The 22,014-nt window shown below is 37.5% G+C and overlaps 2 protein-coding genes across 5 annotated transcripts in view; one reads left to right on the plus strand and one right to left on the minus strand.

The window, feature by feature from the left end:
- Window positions 1–7,430, plus strand: part of Ppn (Papilin) — a 134,696-nt gene extending 127,266 nt beyond the window's left edge. The window contains exons 51-55 of the mRNA XM_068763219.1: window positions 1,931–2,356; window positions 4,491–4,646; window positions 5,393–5,503; window positions 5,780–5,876; window positions 6,537–7,430. Of these exons, the coding sequence (XP_068619320.1) occupies window positions 1,931–2,356; window positions 4,491–4,646; window positions 5,393–5,503; window positions 5,780–5,876; window positions 6,537–6,618 (872 nt within the window). The 3' untranslated portion in view covers window positions 6,619–7,430. The remainder of the gene's footprint in view (window positions 1–1,930; window positions 2,357–4,490; window positions 4,647–5,392; window positions 5,504–5,779; window positions 5,877–6,536) is intronic.
- A 972-nt stretch (window positions 7,431–8,402) lies between these two features.
- Window positions 8,403–22,014, minus strand: part of Bruce (BIR repeat containing ubiquitin-conjugating enzyme) — a 60,861-nt gene continuing 47,249 nt past the window's right edge. For all 4 annotated transcript variants that reach the window (XM_068762897.1, XM_068762896.1, XM_068762895.1 and 1 more), the window contains 13 exons: window positions 21,087–21,301; window positions 20,052–20,250; window positions 18,919–19,151; window positions 18,258–18,422; window positions 17,492–17,663; window positions 16,401–16,563; window positions 15,179–15,296; window positions 14,438–14,558; window positions 13,741–13,958; window positions 12,722–12,961; window positions 11,259–11,447; window positions 10,481–10,615; window positions 8,403–9,648 (listed from right to left, as the gene is read on the minus strand). In XM_068762897.1, the coding sequence (XP_068618998.1) occupies window positions 9,463–9,648; window positions 10,481–10,615; window positions 11,259–11,447; window positions 12,722–12,961; window positions 13,741–13,958; window positions 14,438–14,558; window positions 15,179–15,296; window positions 16,401–16,563; window positions 17,492–17,663; window positions 18,258–18,422; window positions 18,919–19,151; window positions 20,052–20,250; window positions 21,087–21,301 (2,354 nt within the window). In that variant the 3' untranslated portion in view covers window positions 8,403–9,462. The remainder of the gene's footprint in view (window positions 9,649–10,480; window positions 10,616–11,258; window positions 11,448–12,721; window positions 12,962–13,740; window positions 13,959–14,437; window positions 14,559–15,178; window positions 15,297–16,400; window positions 16,564–17,491; window positions 17,664–18,257; window positions 18,423–18,918; window positions 19,152–20,051; window positions 20,251–21,086; window positions 21,302–22,014) is intronic.

Raw genomic sequence — 22,014 nt, forward strand, 5'->3', positions numbered from 1 at the left:
CCACTGCCACTTCACTTCACTACTTCTGGAAGTTTGTTTGGCAGCAGTGGCAATCACTTATAATTAGGACACAAAGTGATTTATATCAGATTGTATCCCGAGAATCAAATCCGCAACCTATGATCGCAAGTCTCAGTCCTCTCACGCTGAACTATTACTGCTCATTCTTTTTCATAATGGATTAAAACATATTAAATCCCAATTGGGCGTATTTAACTCGTTCTCAACTATGGGAATATTCAATGACAATGTCCCTGTAGAGAACTATTACCATTATAAAGAATGTGTTAACTACAATTGTCAAATTTGTAAAAAAAATCAATTGCAATAAAATTATTTATTTACTCGATTCTATGAAAATGATTTTTAGTTATATAATTTCTACAACAGTATATAAATATACCTACCTATATATCTTTGTAATCTAGTTGTCTGTTCCTAAATGCTTTTGTTATTTTCTTGATAAAATATTCAAAATTTAAAACTGCAATCTTTTGCACTCGACGGGCCTTATCGCGAAGCTCTATTAGAAGTCAAACGCCCCTTAATATTTGTTATATAATTTTTATCCAATTCATAAAGATTTTTATCGGGAATTTCCGCAATCATTATTGATGACTTGTCAAAAATTAATTGAATTTGAATAGGCAATAATATAATGAACGTATTATAATTAGTAGGCAAAATTATTTTATTATGTAGTGCTAATTTTCAAAATATCTGTTTTTCTGAAATTCACAGAAATGTGACATTGTTTTTGAGAACCAAATGTAAAAAAATACCCACGATTTAATATTTCCTGTAGGAATCGCAGGGAAGTATAATGTAGGGCAGCAAGAATTTTAAGACTTCATATAATGTCGGTGTGTAAACTAAGTAAGAAAGAAAAAAAGTAGTCTCAACAAATTTAAAAACATGGTGACCGTGTCCACATCGAAGTTTATTAAAGATCCTCAGTCGTGGGCGATATCTCGTGCGAACGACACGTTTCCGTGAGCGCGACGATATTGGATCCGAAAAATGTACGCGTGTTCCTCACTGGTGCTGTGTCTAATGGTGGCGGCAGCTTACGCCCAACAAGGTTCAATTTTCTTTTAATCTGTTTTGGATTAAGGTCATTTCTTTTCCATATTTAACAAATAACTAAGGTCTAAATCGTCTGCATATTATACAAACGGTGGATTTTACCAAAAACTTAAATATCAAGTAAACTGTTTTGCAATATAACACATTATAAAATTATACAAACCAATTTTAAATAGCTGTGAAGAAATTAGCTTTCTTGTAAAATCAACAGGTAATTAGTTATCAGAATGGAGATTTATTAAACTGCATCCATTGTTGTGTGCCCTATCGGGAACGATATATTTGTTTCAATAATAATTGCATTTTTGCCAATTTTATTTCAAAATTTAAATTCATCTGATAACCGGCCGGGATGTCGGTGATAGCGTTCTGAGAAGTCATTCGAACGCACACAGACAGCGCTACCAAAACGCGAATTCATTCATTATTAGTTTAACCAAAACTTGATCACCAACCGAATTCATACAAAACCTCATCCAAAACTGATTGGTTACTAAGTAGAATCGTAGATTTTCTGCATTATTAATAACATTATGGGTTTATGGTTCGCTCATCTAACCGTGGTTCAAATTATTTTGGCAATGGAATGTACAAAATATTACTAACTCTTTTATATGATTTAATGACATGTTAAAAAATTAAAACTCTGAGAGAAATGAATCATAAGTAAATATAAAATTTACGAAATTATTTCTTTTAAATTTTTATCGAGTACCCAACTTTTATATGATTGATGGGATAGTAATGTTCCAATGCCAAACTGTCCGAAGTTCATCCGCGGTAATACCATCCGAGAGCAACCAGGAGCCCGCGTAGTATAGAAACTAACAAAGGGGGTGGGCAGATCCTGTGGAAGCGCCCGTGGGCATCGCCGGAGAGGAGAACGCCGTGGTGACGGGCGAGCTGTACCACGTATTGAACATCCGCTGCATGGCCTACGGCTATCCTATGCCGATCATACAGTGGTTCCGCGGCCTGTCGGGTCCTATGGTGCCGTTCAGCAGCTCGGTGTACGAAGCCCGAGGCAGTGTGCTGCAGATAAGAAGGCTTGATTACGACACGCTGGGAGATTACGCTTGTCAAGCGTACAATGGAATTGGCAAACCCGCCTCGTGGTCCGTGGTCGTGCAAGCCTACCGGCCCGATGGGGACGACTCTGACAACCCGTACTTAGTGGAGCGGCACGAACCAGCGCTGATACTGCCACAGACGCCCCCCACTGAAGCCACCACCACGCCTGCGCCGCAGGTTACAGTACCAGTCTATACCGGTAAGACGGGAGCTTATTACTACGGGTAAAGAATTAAGGCATACGTCCCTTACTTCTCTATCCAGGTTGTTGGTGCATGTTGCATGAACGCATGTTTTTGTTTTCTTCACACTCACTTTATGATCTATTCGCGTTAAAAATGCCGTGAATCAACATTCTCCGACGGCATGGCCTAGTCACCATAACTTGACTTTTTAATTAGGAACGATTTGGTTCGTTAAGAGGCGTGCTAGGCAGGCGAATAATGACCATTCACTTAATTTTTAACGCGAATGTTTATGTTTTTAAGTGTTGTTTAAAATATTTGTTTCAGGATTGATCTGTATTTCATGTACTTTTGACATTTTCTATTCTAAATGTACAAACCGGCGACAGGAGAATCGTATACGTCCAGACGTTTTATATTCTTAAACAGCTTCACAATCAAGATTAAGTACTTGTAAAAATCGTAAAACTTGGAGTTAAATAGTTTTCCAGTCAGTCCGATTTGAATATAAAGTAAAAAAATAAAAAAATCAACCATTTAGTACAAACAAAGGCAAACACCAAACAAAAATCACTTTAAGCTATACGTTTGTTAAGTAAAGGTATATTCTGGAAAATAATCAAGCACAAATCTTCTGTTGGGCCGTTTTATTTAGAAATTTCGAATTAAGGAACAAAGAGAAGTTCTGGCAACACCTCAAAACTCATGTAATAAACACCATGGCTTTTCGTAAAAAAAATGTAAACTCTTTGTGTATTGTATCACAGGCTGGAACGGTTGTGTAAACAACTGGATTCAAAATAATATCTTTATAGAAAAATAGATGTTGAAACTATTTATATAAAAAAATTACAGTAATTCTAAGCTATATATAATTTATTTTGCACTTTTAAATCAATTCAACGATTACTTGTATTATTATCTTTACAAATTAATTATTTCCTACGTATATTGTTATACATTATTGCAGCATTACATAAACAGTAAATATTTGACTAAACAATAAATGTTATTTGTTATTAAATTATATCGCATTATGGCATATTATAATGGCATTGCTCGGTGTAAAATTGTAATGCTTTTTAATACAAAACATTGTTATAACTATTTTCCGGTGCATAGATAAATAATATTGCCATGAAAAAAACCAGCAACAATATACAATGAAGCCGTGTAAAAACAAGGATTTTCAATATTTATTCAATGCAATTTATTTATCGACATTGCAAATGCATGGCACGCTAATAAAAAGACTATAAATAAATGAATTGAATAAAATCGTTCTCGAATTATGGCTTCACCAGGAGAAATAAGGGTTCATTAATGTACAAATATGTGTATATACAGAATAGTTAAGATTTAAAATATAATTCAAATAATACAGTTTTCAGTAAATGTAGTTACGTTTTACAAGTTGGACTTTTAAATTATTGGACATAAACAGGACATTAGCCATCCAATTGTAAAGCAGGGAAGCATATACGAGATACTTCGCCAAATGTTACGTAGACAGGCTGGCTTGTGACCTTTTAAACATCCTACTCGTCTCTACACAAGTGTTTACAAAAAAAATACTATTCAAGTGCTTTTCGTGGAGTACAATAAAGGCAAATTTGAAGCAGATGTTTACGTTCTGCGAAAAAAAGGGATTTAAATTTTTTATACAATATAGACGTGTGAAATTCTTAAGAACCACATATCGAAAGAATTCTTCGGCGGTTTTATAAACTGTTCAGAATGTAGTTGATTGCTCCAGAAACATCCAAAGTTTGATGATGTTATTTGATCGTCAAACTTAAAAACTTCTCAACTTTTTGAAGATTTTTCCGAGAAACGAGATATTTTGGAGACTGTGTATATATATGGTCAATGTTAGCTTTGAAATATACCTAGTAGGGACCTAGCATGGTACATTATAATAATATTTATATAACTTAATTGTTTTAACTTCTATATATTATTACCAACTTAATTTTTATATACCGCCAACGAAACCCTGAATAAAAGACCATCAAGGAAATCGCTCTTACAGTTTACATAAATAATGCTTTTAATTTTCTGTAGTAAGAATCTTTATTTAATATTATATAAACATTTGGAAGAATTATGTATTCAGAGATAAATCATACTGATTGTACCAACACGCAGTGCCGGTATCGACACGTATTCTGGCGGCGCCGGCGACCGTCGCGTCGGGTGCGGAGTTGCGGCTGCCGTGCGAAGTCGACGGGTACCCGGAGCCCGACGTCTATTGGACCAAGGACGGCGTGCCACTAGCCTCTAACGACCGCGTACAAATCACTGGTAAACTCACTATTATTACATTATTCTTTCTTACAGTATTACCTAATGCAACTGTTGTTGGCTTAAAGCCGTGGAACTCTACTGTGTCTTCATAGGTACCACAGACACGTGTTGGACAATACTGCAGTCCTCTATGCAAAAATAATAAAACAATGGGTAATCATTTCGTAAGTTAAAACGATAGATAAAAATTAAATTAAACAACTATGAACATGACGTATATTCTAACATATTTTATAATATTCGGACATATTACAGTGTCCGTAGTCACAAGCAAGTTAAATAGAAAAAGTAATTAAGACTGGGTTAACCACAAAAGCCTGGTGGGCCTAGCGTGTTGCGCATGCCACGAGTTCTAAGCTGTACAACCAAAAAACCTTAATAGATCCGAATCACCGAAGAAACTATTAATTTGGAAATTATTTTCAATATCACCATTTTAGCAGTAGGAAGTCCATTGTTAGACATTAGCCTCAAATAAGACCACTCTTAGATTTCCAATAAGACCGGTTTATCTATTGCACTAAGATTTACGATCATCTTTTCATATATTATATAGACGTCAGCGCGCAGAGCGCATCCTTGACTTTGTATTTGGTCCACCTAGTGAGGGCCGCGTCTTTTTCTTTCGATTGATACACTCTTTCGGTCTCAATGGTAATATTTAATAATGTTTATAAATAATAAATTAAAATAACCAAGCTAATAAAAAAGCGAAGTGTGTAACGAGATTATTGTGTTCGCAGAGACCCGACTGACGATTTTGTCGACTAATATCAACGACAGCGGACTGTACGGCTGTCACGCCAGGAACGCCTTCAGCTCCCATTCCTCCACCGTGCAGATCACCGTCGAGGGTAAATTTGATAATTTGAGTCACACTTGTAGCGACTTCCTTGAAGAAAGTATTCTAAACTCTTTGATGAAGACACTTAAAAGGTCTATGTTCTCTTTCTCGTTAGGCAGTAATATATTTTAATCAATTATGTTGTATGTGTGCGCACTATATGTTGTAAATAAAATACTATCTTACTATTCTTGTTACGTTTTTTTCCATCTAATTTGTGTATCCGTCATTGTATCTTTTCTAAAATATATAGATATATATGTTATTGATTGATTGGTCGGTGCAGGTCTTTACATCCCGCCCACTTGCACGGATAATCCTTTCTTCGCGAACTGTCGTCTCATCGTGCGCAGCAAGTTCTGTACCCACAAGTACTACTCCAAGTAAGTACATGTAATGTTTATGTTATGAACACATCTTGTCCACTGCGTTAACCGTGGGCGCCGGAACCTTACGTTGGACAATACCACCCCATAGTCATTTAATTAAGTCTGGTGTTATTAAAATAATATTATTTACTAGTAAAATCGAGAAATGGCTAACAATAAGCAACTTTGCTACTTTATTAATATAATCTGTTAAGCACGTAACTTTATCCGTTTATTTATAATTTAGAAAAAATCTCTTCGTTTTAAAAAAATATATGCCATACGTTTTTATACTACTACACTATAATATTATACTATATTTCGAGTAAAAAAAAACAATAACATCATTGTTCACAAATCAAGTGATATCATTTTTAAAAAACTAAAACATTATGCCAGCCAGTTGTTAGAATTACAAAATAAAATTAGTTAAGTATTAAAATTATAATCTATAAAATGTAGGCATCTTATATTATTTTAAAGAAGTCGTGATCGTTAATGTGGTGTGTATTTTATACTATAAAAATTAAAAAGTTACGGCTTTGGTTAAACTTTTAATATTTGATTTAATTATTGAGTTTTGTTGCAAGGATTATTACATATAATATATTTTTTTCGATGCTTTTTAAAAAAAAATCAATTTCTCAAATCATTACACTTCATTGTTTATTGCAGGTTCTGCTGCAGATCGTGCATGGAGGCCGCCCTCATCAGTCCCCAGGACCTGGAGGCTTTGGAGAGATCTTCGAGGAAGTAGTTACCTAAACGTAGAATAAGTAATTAGCGAGGCCAAGGTTCACGACCGATGGCGGATGCATTAATGTAGTAAATGATCATTAATTACGAATACGGTGCTAAATGCTGGCTGATAGCGCACAGCTACACGTTTTCATGTAAAACCGGGTCAGTCTTTATATAATCTTATAGTTTTCGATGTCGTACTGTGAGACTTTACTTTCCGATATTCATTTCTGTATCTTTAAGTAAAAAGTTTCTAAATGTTACTTTTAAATGTTAAAATTCGAACATGACATTAGTTTAATTTTTTGAATTTCGAAATATAAAACGGCGTTGGTCGTGGGTCCTTCGGCGTTGTCGGGATCACAGTGCCATAATAACCGCATGCTTTAAAATCTATTGGTTAACACTGTCAAGATGTTGGCAAGAATCAAGCATGTCCAATTTATTGTTTGCAGTTTATTTGCACTTTAAACCATAATACCAATAGATGTAGATAGAGATATTGTTTATGTAAATAATTCCTTCGCCGTCTGTGACGGGAGCGGATACCTAATAAATATTTCCATATTAGATATAGCGATACATTGACTCTTTCCCGTTGACTCTAGAATATTCAACGCGAGCTAAGTGCTCGATGATCGGTTCAACAGCATTCGATCGTTCATGGGTCTCGGCGCTACTCCGTAAGTTATTTATTTCATAAGGTGACTAACTGGAATGCTTCGTACCTATAAGTGTAATCAAGTCAAATACAGAATTATTGTGAGTCAAAATAAATACTTTTAAGTGGAATTTTATATTGTGACCGTGTAAATAGACCAACAATAAACTGTGTATTATCTATATGTTGTTTCTTTTTATTTGTAATCTGCCCGCTATACCCGAACCATAGATAAATTACCATAAATTGGTCCTGATTAGCCTTTGTATTTGAAAGTATACCTTCAACTGGTTTATATTAATAGCATTCTTATCGCAGATTAATTGTAGAAACACCTCCAATGATAGTTTTAGAAAGAATAATTGATTGATATACAAATATTCTCTTACAAAATGTCGGATTAAAATTAAACATATCGGAATAAGAGTAATAAGCCATGTTAATGGTGTACGCTTTTCTCACACACTATAAATACCGGTTCTGATCAAGAAACATTACATTCTGAGACACCGAAACCGCTGTACGTGGTATCGACAGTCCGCGCTTTTATATTATATTTTTTTCATCAACCCCCTCCTCGTCGCATTTTTATAAGGCGCGGTACAGCGGTTTCAGTAACACTATAGTTACCACCTGACGAGCAAGACTGAAATTATTAAGATCAGAACAATAAATAAATGATCATGTGACGTGGCAGCCGGGCGAGGCATATTACTTAACGTGACTTAAAAACGGCGTCAATATTTTTAATACAAAAATCATGTGTTACTTCTCATATCCACGAGACTAAAATCTTGAGTGATTTACTTTCAAGTGATTTTTTTGTATCATGGATTATTGGTATTATATTAGTTGGCAGTGTATTCGTATGCACTTGTGTTTATCCAGTTTACTTGTGAAAGGGATTAATTAAAATAAAATTAAATATATTTATACAATTTATATTTTATATGACTGTAGTATAATGTATAGTCTAACAGAGTTCACTAAAACAACATGAAGAGTGTATTTACAACTAAACTTACAGTAAGGTTCATTCAATGAGTATGTATACAGTATAGGTTACGAAAATGTCCGTCGGTATATATAGGCAGTGATAGAATAGAAAACAGAAAGAACTAAAAATAAAAACAAAATAATTGTTTGTGATAACATAAATTTTTATTTACATCCCGAAATTCACAGACAAATATAACAAGAAACGTCCTACGTGCAACCCGACCAGAGAACAACGAGAAACGTACTGGGAGGTCCGCTGGCACTCCCTCGTGTAAAGCGCAAGCCGCGCACAGCCGGCTCCACACAATAGACTACGTGATACAATTCATATAATTTACTAAAACGGTTAAGTCGCGTGTGGACGTCGAGTCAACCTCCCCCGCACACTCCGACTACACGCCGACACGAATATACTTAAATACAAAAAATGAAACACGATAGACAGTTTATGTACATCGAATTATAATTTAATATACATAGGCATAATACAAAGGGGTCCGCTTGAGCGACACGGCGGACTGCATCCACGGGAAGCGAACGGAACTACGCTTTGAGTGCGACGACTTCGGCCCGTACGTCTATACTTACACAGCTTACCGGGCGCGAGCCCGTTATAATATCACAATAAGTGTTAAACTAAACAAAGCTCCGCTAAATGTATCTATATACCTAATAAAAATCTATAAACGAAACTCTGTCGCAAGCAAAATTCATTCGCCGAGTGATCGACGGCTCCGGGTTTCAAAAAATAAAATAAATATGAAATACGCGTATAATCTCATCCTAAACTACACTAAATGTAAGTGTAAATGCGTTGTGTGCACGCGACGCGCGCCTCCCGCTGCCATTGTACTCCGGCGGGCCGGCGTCGCGGTACACACGCGAGCTATTTGTACAGGGCTACAAGTAAAACAAATATAAACACGCGGCTTGAGCGCCTAGCGCGCAAACCCACGCCTCGTGTCGTGTCAGATGCGGACCGTCTAGTTCCGATTCAATCGAAAACAGAGCAGCGGAACAGTTGAGCTTCCACGCAAACACGTTGCACATACGCAATCACGTCCCTTACTGCTCGATAACCTAAGCGAGCACCGTCGCGTACGTGAGCAGCACGTGCACGCGCACGCATGTCACGTGCACGAGGATGTGCACACGGCAGCTGGCCGGCATCGCGGTGATCTAGCAGGCGGCCGGGTCCGATCAGTCCAGAACTTGCGAGACTATCTTCTCCATGTCGTGATCGATCTCGTCGTTGGTGGGCGGGTGCAGCGGGTTCGCGAAGGGCGGTGAGGGCGCGGCCGGCAACTGGAACGGTTCATCTAAGTCCTCGAGGCCTTCGGGTACGGGTAGTTTCGCCAGTTCTTCTTGTAACTTTACGTAGTGTCGCTGTAATAATTTTTAAATCATCTTATCTTTTGTAAAAAAAAAACAAGTGGTTGTCAATGCTTAACACTATAACATGTTCTAGTCTGTTGCAATCCAATAGAATGAACGAATAAAACGTATTACACAGTGATATACTAGTTATAATAACTGTCTGACCCTATATTTGTTTAGTAAGTTGTTTAGTGGCCTAAGGTGTTGAAAATAACTATTGTATATTACTTAAAAGTTAATTAAATGGATATGTAGTATTCGCTATTAGAGTTATGACGGTTCTTCCGACAACAGGTGTCGAACCTTTACGAACGAACACACAACGGTTTCATATTTGTTTAATATCCTAATAACTTGCAATTTTTTTAATTCGTATACTGTAGGACTTTATAATGCGATTACATTACGGTAAATCAATATTTTTCTGCATGTAATAATCACAATCTCTCAATGCCTTTTTTATTAACATCACTTGTTTGATAGCCATTGACAGATATTAGTTTACTCTGCAGTTTGTATGACAAAGAAAAATAATTATTTTACATATGTTTGTTCGTCACAAGTTATCTATGTTTTACCAAGAATCTTCCCCTTTACTTAGCGGAAATATGAACATACAGAGGCAGAGTACAGAGGGCGCCTAGCCTAAATCCTCTTTGAAGATAATGAAACTCGAGGACTTCAGAGGGAGCCCCTCAGCTTGGGCCGATACATACTTCTATTACACCGGATTGGGAGGCCGCTGAGCTCTCAGATCGCTTCGACAGAGGTTTACCTTTAGAAAGCTATATACATAACCGATAAGGAACAGTTGTCATGGTGATCAATAAATCCAACTAACTTTGAGCGCCATTAGGTTGAGCTGTATGCTGCGCTGCGTGCGCTCGTCGCCGCTCTGGCTCTCCAGCTCGGTGATCCAGTTGGCTACAGTCTGCATGATTTCATTTCGTTTTATCCAGAAATGAGTCTGTATAACCTAAAAATAAAATTTCGTTTAATATACTATGAATATTATATTATCGGTGTTAACCCAATTGTATACTACTCCTAGCCTTTCCTCCATTAAAGCAAAATACAGGCAAGATAAAAAAACAATAACGTAATATATTGTCAATTTGAATGTATTGCCACTCGTAGACGTTGAAATTGTATGTAATGAATTAAACCACACAATGATCATAAAAAAACTTTTCTTCAATCAAATTACAATGACCACAAATTTTCATTAATAATTAACTTCTGATAAAGTCATTGTTTCGTTTATGGTTCAATCTTCATTTTTTATATATTTTTATTTAAACACAATTTCGTTCTTCAGAGGTGAGTAATATTTTCCCCCACAAATTCAAAATAAAAATTACTATTATTACCTGTTTGTACAAAACGCTTAATTTCATCATTACAAAAATACATGTAAATACTTTGGAACCAAAAGGCTTTCGAGTGGCGACCACAAGCCGGTAGACACGCGAGTAGGCCTCTTACTAGGTAGACCGAGGACACAGTGAAGGTTGTGAGAGGTCGATGCGGGCAGTGCAAGACAAGTCATCGTGGATCTTTGGGGAAGACTTGGGTCTGACAGGTGAGCATCTAAAGTGGTAAACTAATTTGGAAATTACCTCCTTGAAGCAGGGCTCAGGGTTGCGCAGATGGTCGAGCATGGCCCAGCGCACGCACGCCTGGTAGATGTTGGAGTTGTACTCAAGGGAAGCGCTGCTGCCCACGCGCGTGCCGCGGCTGCGCTCGTAGCCCGGCTCGTTGAAGTACGGCTCGGGAACCAGGATCAGCGACTGTATAGACACCAGCACCTGCGCCGCGCAATTTGCACATAATTAACGACCGAACCTTAACGATAAAAGTCCTGCTACGCGTTATCCAGAGTTATCAATGATTTATAATGGTCAGCTTAATAATTTTACGGTATTTCAAGACGTTGGTAGTTTTTTTTTTATTGCTTTCTTTAAAATTAGAACAATTCAATTCAAATCATTATCGTGAACTTACTTCAAAATAGACCCTGAGCGTAGTAAAATTCTTGAATTTAAAAGGAGTAAAATTTACCACAACGTTTGGCAGTTTGACATAAAATCTTATACATTGATTACCTATGAATAAATGAGACACTTTATGAAGCATATTTATAAGTAAAGTTCATTTTTATTTGTTTTTAATTTACCAGGGTTTTAATATTTATATTTATGTGGTAAATATATCGTGAGTGTGGCGTGAGTGTCATTATGGGTCGTTTCAGTCTTCAAACAGCAGACAGCAGATAGACACATCTCATTTCAGGAAACTTTCATTATGGTCGGCCTCAAAAGGACGTTTGATTATTATCACTCGAAGCATAAACCCCTAGTTGCAAACACCCTCCATTGACTACAATAGCATACAGCTTTGGGTCAATAAATAATTTCTTTGATTCCTGATACACAACAAAACAATGTTTGACCACAAGGGTTTTAATTTATTCTGTGGTTTACATAAGAAAAAAAAATAGGGGATCTCTGGTTTTACTCCATTTAGGATATAATAACTTGTGTATAAATATACAAGAGAATATATCACCAAAATATTTCGTGAATTCAGAAATCAAATAGATGTTAGATATTTATATCAGAACTACTATTATAGTAACGAGGAAAGTGGAAGGAAAAAGACCCAAGGACTGTTTTAAAGGGAGTTTAAATCAGATATCACAGTAACTGATTACCAACTACTACTGTGAAACATACAAACAAAACATGCAACAGATGAATACAGCTGCTTAATGAAGTTATACAAAGCAACAGTCACTAGCAGTGATGATAAAGTAATTCAAAACGTAATTATGTACAGTAAAATCGTAAACGAACCATGTGTACCTGCATAATCAATAAATATTAAATTGCAATAAGCTTTTGATACGACGACACAGTCAAGTTCGCAGGAAGTCGTTGGATGTTGGCAGTGCAAGACCGATCCCGTGGCGATCTTTGGAGGGGCGTATGCCTTGCAGTGAGCGTCTATTAGCTGACATGATCATTAAGTTTTTCAGTACTTAGCAAACATCGCAGAGATCTGTGTAGAAGTGAGTACGCACCTGTAAAAAGCTGGAGGTGTGCGCGTTCCACTTCTCCTCGGGGCGGCCGTGCCAGGTGTTAAGCACGGAGAGGCACACCTTGCCGTCGTTGTACAGGTTAGGATTGAAGCGCACCGAGTGGCGGCCCGTGGTCTCCAGGTTAATCAACATGGGCACCGCCGGGTACTCCGCCGGGAAGTACACGTCCAGGATGAAGCATCCGTTCGCATACGGCGTGTCCGATGGACCAGTTATCAGCACCTGATAATTTCAGAATAATTTTCTTTATTATATGCATTTGCGGGACAGTCGACGTATCAGTCGTGTTACAGATAAATGAAAAGAGAATTATAAACATGTAACAGGATTTTTGTTCAAATTCATGCTTTGCCCTAAATTTTAGTTTGTAAATATAATCTTTCAATATGACTAAACATTGTATGTTATAGATCTCCTAAAGTGTAAGAATTATTATAAAATAAACTCAATTTATTACACTGCAGATAGGGACCAAATAAAAGCAAACGCTCAAAAATATCGAAAAATAACTTAATAAGTTGCTGTATAAGTAACTCAAAATCTTAGTTTTATCATATGTTCAGATGAGAGACAAATAAAAAAAACAAATCTGCTCCCTTCAAGTAAACTTCTTTAACATACTCGTTAAAATATCATTATTCATTATTCAAGAACGCATCTATTTTCCTACTCTATCCTTTGATTCTATGTATCTTTCTCTCTCTAATAAGCTGCCCTATCGTCTAGACGCGTCACCGGTAGGGCAGTGACACTAAAGCTAGGCGATAATTATTTTATTAGTAAAAATCGAAAAACATTTAGTTTATTTAGGCCGGCCAAACCTACTGACTTTTTTAATGGTAACTCCGTCCAATTTAATTGAAATTTTTATATACCGCACAATGAAATTATCAGAACTCACAAATACAGGTCTAAGTGCATTAGATATATGCTATTCAGTAATCATAAGTTGGTTGGTAGCACTGGGGTGTAGTGTAATGTAGTTGGAGGCGTTAACCGACCTTCATCACGTCGAGGCGGTCGGTGTCGGTGCGCACGAACACGGAGGAGGAGTAGGACAGCGGCAGGCTGGTGGCGAGCGTGGCCGCCTCCTGCGCCAGCCTCTTCATGCGCGCGGGGTGGGCGCGCTCACCGGCCGCTCGCACCGTGCTCTCGAAGTGATACGGTACCGTGAACCGGAACCCGTTCTCCGGGCATTCCGCTATCATCTCGAAAGTCTCTGTACAAATTACTTTCAATGGTAAAACTACATTCTGTACATTAACTAATAACTTAATATTCTTCGCTATTATTCGATGTAATCAACCTAAGGGCATCATTTGCACAATATTTAAAAGATAAAAACCTTAGCAAGCCCTTCGGAATAAACATATTTTGTGTCCAGCAGTAGATTGACAAGTGTCAGTAATAATACCAATTTTAATGCTTCGGTAACAGCATAGGCCGCAGGACAAATGTCCGAAGGCTTTGAAGGTTTTGAAAAGGAGATCGCGAACTGACTAGCAAAGCGCACACCATCCACCCAAAAGGTGAATAGACAACCTTGTTAAGGTTATAGTAAGACGTTGGATTCAGGCCGCCTTTCTGGAGGTCCTATTGGAAATCTATAGGGAACCCTACGCCCAGCAGTGGACCTTATATGACTGAAATGAAATTGATGATAACATCTAAACAAGAGTCATTGTCAACTCAACTTACCGAACTGCATGGTGCGCATGAGATGTATATAGCGCGCCTCCCGGGTAGCGCCGCCAAGCGGGCGTGGGGCACCGCCGGACTCGGACTCGCTATCCGATCGGCACATCAGCGCCGATGTGGCCTGCACCAATCAATAATAGGATAATTAATTTATAATATAAGTCATTTTATACCATGGATGCACAGACCGCGGCCCGCCGGTCGAAAATAAAAGTCTGTGCAATCATGTTTTATACCATCAAATAATTAATACGTGATAAATATTCTGCAAAAATTTTTGTTATCTTTTATTCTGGTTTTGAATTTTATCTGTAAGAATATGGCAACCCCATTGCAACTTTTACAAATATTCACCATTTAACAATTCAACAATCACTGTGAAAACAAAATGCCAATCTATATACTCGCAAAGTAATCTAGTCGCTAGCTTTGAAATTGTTTGCGCGGTACAAACATCGTAGACACCAAACTTCGGTTGCCTCGACAATAATTCTCTCTTATTTCTTCATTCTCTTTATTCCATCAACGCAAGTACATTCTCCTCAACACCATACAAACTACAGTTATAATAGTTCGATTTATTCTTCAAACACGACAATTTGTTCCATGATGAGGGCATGTATTTAAAATAAGTTTTATTAAATATCCAGCATAATATGTTAATTACATAAATCGTAATCACACTGCACCATACGTTAATTATTGTAAGTGGATTACATTTATGTCGTGCACGCAACGCACCTGTATATCCGCGATGAGCGATGCGAGCCCTTCGTCTTCTTCCGAAAGCTCACAATTGCTCGACGTGTTAAATCTTTGGCTGTATGTCATCTTTCCAAATATGTTCTTTTTACTCATTCTGAAACAAAGGAAACTTGTTATTATTTTTTTAAAAAATGTTTCCTGTATTAAGAACAAAGCGATACCAATCTATCGACTTAATTAATATCAAGGACAGTATTAACGCATTGAGTATTGTTTTCACATTTTTACTTTTATTTTCCGAGTTACTGCCGATTTGGACTACCAGACCCATTCAGCATGGTCGTTCTTAAACGACTATAAATTCAGTATACCAGTCAATAATAATCATTTTTTTATGTACAGAGGTCCCATAATGCACAAGCATTGTAGCTAGTTAACAAGTGCACATGGCAGCAACAGTATTTTAGGCCCATTCCAAAAACACATCAGATTCATTAATTATCTTGAAATTTCATACTTATGAATATGTAGTTAGGTGCGTGAGGTAGTTACCTCAATAACCCGTGTTAATCATACTACTGAGGATACACGGGATTCCATTAGGGGGTAGAGGTAAAAAATACTGAGAAAGTCAAACAGTTAACCATCATAAATGTTATTATTATAAACTTCAACAATAACACTCAATAGACCACAAGTTTCCTGAAACAGCACTGGGTATGTTTTTCCATATTATGAATAACCTTGAGTGAAATGATATATTTTTAATAGTAATTCGGTGATGAAATATCCATAAATGAAAATTAATTAACTGATACATGAAGGCAAAAAATTGGGAGAGCTCTGCACTCGACCAAAAGATACAGCAGAGATTTTTTTGAAATACCGATATAAACATCATAATCATGTCAGCCAATAGACACGGACTCTACACAAGCTTCCACCAAAGATAGCCACGATGTCCAATCGTGTGCAATCCGCATTTAGCGACCTTGACTATATCACAAGTGCATTTAATAGTTCATGCCGAATCAAACGTCCGTCAGCTGCAAGATCGATGTGACACGCCCATTGCCACGTCAGAAGAGCAATTCTTTAAGCTACGAGGATACTTTGGTTCTTCTCCTTTCCGATTCAATCTCGCAGAGAAGCTCCGTACATAACCCTCTCTATTGCTCTCTGGGCAACCTTGAACCTTCTTATGAAGCCCATCGAAAACGACCAAGTCTAGAATCCATAAGTGATCACCGGCACATACCTAAGTTTACTGGCATAGGAGTTGGTGGTTCGGCTCATGAGGCCGAGCAGGCGAGGCACAGCGCGCAGCGCGGGCGCCAGCCGACGGCAGCGTAGCGCATGTAGCGCACGAGCGCAGCGCAGCACGCACACGTACAGCGGGATATGCCGCGACATGTCCAGCACTACAAGCCAATACATAAGTTCAAATACAAATTAGAATTATTAGTCTAATTTTTTAACATTATAAGCGGGGAATGCTGTTCTGCCGAGAAGAGTGGGCTAGAAACTTATAATTACTACAAACTACTTTAACACGATTCAAATAAAATTATGTCATAAGTATGTGGTCCATGCGTTATTTAAATCTCAATTGACTGCTGGACAATGGTGAAGCATTCAATGCAGGCTGCGATTACTTTTTTTTGTAAAAAATTTTAATGTAATGTTTGTTTGTAATGCTAGTGAACATGTCTTACATTAGTTAATCTACATGTAGGTAATTATCACAAACATATTGACATATGAATAAATATTAGTTGCCTGTGTATGTAAATACAATTTTTTACTTGAGTTTAAAGGTTTAGTTGTTAAAGTCCATTTATATGTATTATTTATAAATTAATATAATTAAGCCGAAGGACGCTAACAGCTGTAACAGTTTAAAACTGGCTCAGCTGCCAATGACTCACTAGAATTACGTACCGTAATTTTAAATAGAGAAATAAATATAAACTTTAAATGTCGACGTGACATGGCAAACGCACACACATTCCTAAAGCAACGAGAAGCGACCGCTGTGTCTGCAACACCTACTAAGCACTGAGAACACATGAAATGCTCCATCAGCGAAATTCACACTTTTAGCAACAAAAATTTAAATTAGGTAAATTTTGTTTTTCATCAGCGAGCTAATGTTATCAATAAATTATGTTTCAACATGGAGACAAGTAACAATCAGTGAAAGCACTGAATTCCCATTGTTGGTACTCATAGCTATATTAATATCTTTACTGTGACTACTTAAGGTTAAGCCACCAATATCTAGTAATCTTTCTTTCTAAGTAGGATATAAATAAAATGTAGATAGTAATTATTTGATATTAAACATACCTGAATCATTTCTGAGGTAGGAGCAGATGGCAGGTACAAGAGAACTAGAGGCTACCAGGTCAACGAACTCCTGCGGGAGCTGATGATCACGTTCCTCCCCCTCGCTGGGTGGCTGAGATGCGCCCTCCTCCGGCGGCCAACGTTCACCAGGGTTCATGTAAGAAGCTAGTACCTGTATAAACGAGCAATGATGACTAAGGGTGATGAAATGTAGTCCTCCGACAGGTCCAAGTATTACATGTAGCACTTAGTAAAATACAGGATGATTAGTTATAGGTGTAAAAGTTTTTATGGGGGTGAATGTATAAGTCATTTGTCAGCAAGTCTGTAAGATTTTTAAATCTTTCCAAGCACCTGTATAAAATTAAGTAACGTAATATATATTACACACATACATGTTCTGATACATATTATATTAGATTATTTTTTCTATTGGAATGCAACCGGCCAATAACTTCGGGCTGTAAAAAGTCTGCAAGGACAGATAGTGAACAATTATTAATTTTAATAAAAATTAAATTATTGACTCTTAAATCATTATCCAGAAGTACACTTCGTTGCTTTAATTGATACAATTCTTTAAAAATCAATCATCCTGTAAAGATTAAGATAGACACCCTCCACTTTTGTGCATTGCGTCCATTTCTATGTACACATCACATGTTCTACTTTTTTAAATAAAATTATTTTGTACATCCTTTCTATTCGATTCATAATTGTTAGATACACCAGCAAGCGGATTTAGGAAAAAAAACCATAAGCTAACCTGCAGCAGAACCGTGACATGCTCTTCTTCCACTCGCTGCCGCACTAGCGCTTGCTCCACATTCCAAGACTGTTGCGTGGAGCCAGTACCGAAGCCGGTACCTTTTGCCCAGTACAACTGACTTTTCTCCTCGGGCTTGCCCGATCCGTTCGATGTCTGACTATTCTGTAAGATACATAGAAAAATAGAATGATATTTAACACTAAAAAGTAATTTGCGTGTTAACATAAGGCAAAGGTAAAGATTGCTACGACGATCGGTCTCGCGCTGCCCGCATTCAGCGACTTTCCGCGAGCTTGGATATGCCATCGGTATATCTAGTGTGTGGCCTATCCAGGAACAATCAAAATATGTTTAAATGATGACAAAAAAGTTTTTTATATTTATAATTGCTGTAGTTTTTTTAGTGTATTTACTTTGACAAATTAAATTACCATAATTGTATTGTGTGCTATAAATATATAATTATGATTATGTGTTACGCCCGCTGCCATTTTAATGACTGGTTTTTCTGCAGATCTCGTTTCTTAATCGACATTGCAGCGAAGCCAACCAATCATAGCCAGTTGCTTTTTGGGTGGCATTGAGCCTATCTATAAGGTACATATTGTATAGTAAACGACCATGTAAGCTGCCTTTAAAATAAATAAATTATACAAACATCATTGGAAGTAGGTCGATGGTGCGTGAAGACAGCGAGGCAGGCGAGCAGTAGGCGGACCAGACCCAGACGCAGGAGCGCGCGGCGCAAAGCCTGCCCATCATCCGTGCCTGGGGGAGCCGCGTCCAGCAATCGCGCCAGCACCCGGAACGGCAGCGTGCCCAGCGACCACGAACCCTCGCCCACGCCCATCGCACCGCTACCGCTCCCCGTTGCACCCACCACTATGCTGCCTGTATACACCATTTAAAGATTCAAAATATATCATTGGCCAAAAGTATTAGGCACTCGACAATTTAACTAGTTGTAACTGTTTGGGTTGATAGAAAAAAACTGACATTGTTCTTAAATTAAATAAAAAAGATAATATTTAGTAAGTCCACCCTTTGCTTTTTAATGACGGCAGTGATTCTTTGGATCTAACTATTCACAAGTTCTTACTCAAGGCCTAGTAAATTTCGTAAAATATCTTTATTCAGGCAGTTATTACACACATTTCGTTAATATACGCCCTATCAGTCTTATAAACCAGTCAACAAACCAAGTTTCAAACATTTTGATTAATTAAAAACTGTTGAATAGTATGAGGTTTATTTAATAATGTACTTCCAATTTTATTTCAATCTAAGAGATGGTCTAAGATATCTTTTGGAACTTTATATGTATACACTCAGAACATAAATTTTGAAGATTTTATGAAGACGAAATTTCGTATTTATGTTTTATTTCTTGTATTAATCATACCTGTCCTTTAAAAATATTTTAAATGCAATTAAAATTTTGTCGCAAAAATATGTCAAAAATAAGTATCACAATGATGGCGACTTTACCACATCATAAACACTTTATAATCCACTTAAGATAGAAAATTAATTTTATTTATTGGAAAACCAACAGTAATCATCATATTTTCTGCTATAAGACATCCGCTGCTGGACAAAGGCCGTCTCATATAGATTTCTAAAATCACTAGTTGGAAGCGGGTTGCATCTAGCGTTTTCGACGACCTTAACAAGGGTCTAAAATACTTTTGCCACTTTATCATATATGCGTGAGCCTCATTGATTTTTATTAGGGCAGTACAAGTAGATTATTACTGAACATTTTGCTGGGTATTGAAAGGTGGTACTTACGGCCGTCCTCGTCGTGGGTGACTCCGAGGAGCAAGCGCAGGAGGTGTACAGCACGCGCTCCCTCGTCCAGCAGAGCGGCCGCGTACCCGGGCAGCTTTAGAAGCGGGCCCAGCGCCAACAGCGCGTGCACAGGCACACCCGAGCACCCGCATTGTTCTTCGTTTGTGCTCGCGTTGCTCACTCCTAGCTCCAATGCGTCCTGTTCAAATGTTGTCATCATGTTAAGTAATCAGGTTCTCACAACAATTGACGGTTTTAATATTAACAAAATTAATGAACGGTGTGTATAAAAAGACCAGTGGATCAAACGTGACCCCGCGTGGGGGACGTCAATATCTACATCTATTTCACGTTTATGTATGTTCAACAATATTTAATATTTTTGTTTTGTTTTTTTTTAATATCCGAATCCTTCAGAGAACTTAATGTATGTGACTGTTATAAGCCTTCTATATCTTTACAACCGCAGATAATAATCATTGTTTAAAACTGGAAATAATGATGAGGTGAATAAATTTTTTTTAAATAATATTAATATTATTTTTTCCCAATTTACCTTACAACGTATAAGGGTTTATGGAAAATAATTTGGCTATCAATATTACAACCATTAAGATAGTAACTAGGTGAAGACAGGGAAATTTAAACGTTTACGCGAATTGCGTACTACCAGTGTTATGTTCAGCTGTATTCGCGATTCCAATTAGTAAACAACTGTCAAATGTTCAAAGAGGGGTAATTAAGAAGATATGATACGTTCGACAAGTATTCAGCTAATTTAGAGTCAAAAAATAGAGTGGGCCTAACAGTTATGTTTTCATTGCATGCGTTAAAGCATTGAATTTCATAAGGTTCTCTGGAAATGAATTATAAAAAAAATCTCAAATTCTCAAATACCAGCCAAATTTGTAAAAACTGTTGTATATACATGGAGTGAAAGGAGAGGTATTGATTGACACTTCGTTGTGTTACACTCTTTATCTATGTAAACCACTCTCACGTGCTAGTTTATATAACGTCGAGCTATTTGCTAACCTCGTAGGGATCGTCCAACTTCACCCAGTCGAGATCTTGTAGCTGTGGGTTGGGGACTGGTGGAGGTGCGGGCGAGGCGTGTGGTCGAGGAAGCCATGCGGCTACCAACGCCAGCCCACCGCATACACCGAACCACCGCAGCACGCCCGCCGCTCCGGACACGCCGGTGCCACTTCCACTGCTGCCACCATCCCACGTTGGTCCAGTCCACGCTTCTGAAAAGTCAATTTACCAGCTACTTACTAAATATTTAATAATAAATAATATCTTCTAAGTGACATTGGGTTGGGCAAATCCCTCATGGAACTAACGGCCGTTAGTTACGGTCGAAAGGTTTACGAGTGTTGACCATAAGCCGGTTAACACGGCGCGGGGACGCCTCCACTAGGTGGACCATCGACATAGTTTAAGGTTACAGAAAGTCACTGGATGCGGGCAGCACAATACCAGACGTCATGGCGATATTTAGCGGAAGGCTATGCCTTTTAGTGTGTTCGACTTAAACTTTAAAGATTAACGTAGCTGGGATAACTATCATTTTATTTATCTTCTCATATGATAAATTTAATTGTAGTAAAATTGGCGTTAAATACACATTTTTGAATGTACATTGTATAAATTAATGTCTTGACTAATTGAAGGTTCACAGTGTAGCTTTTTCGAAATAATAAATATTTGTTTTAGTATCATTTGACCATAAAACTTTGCTGTCCATCCACACGATATCCACTGTGGTGCTAAGTGGAAATCATAAAGCAAGTGCTAATGGCTGTATTAATGAAACACTGTACTCAAGTCACTCAGACGCACTTCAAAACATCAAGGTGGCACACGAGAATGGGCACTAGCACTGGGAAAAATTTTAATTTAAGCTTAAACCTTGTGACTGATGAACCCTTAACAGTCCTACAAGGCTAATAGCGCCAAC

Source organism: Battus philenor, unplaced genomic scaffold, assembly GCF_028537555.1.
Source record: "Battus philenor isolate CCGP_79_NKW_IND1 unplaced genomic scaffold, ilBatPhil1.0.hap1 SCAF_17, whole genome shotgun sequence".
Lineage (NCBI taxonomy): Eukaryota > Metazoa > Arthropoda > Insecta > Lepidoptera > Papilionidae > Battus > Battus philenor.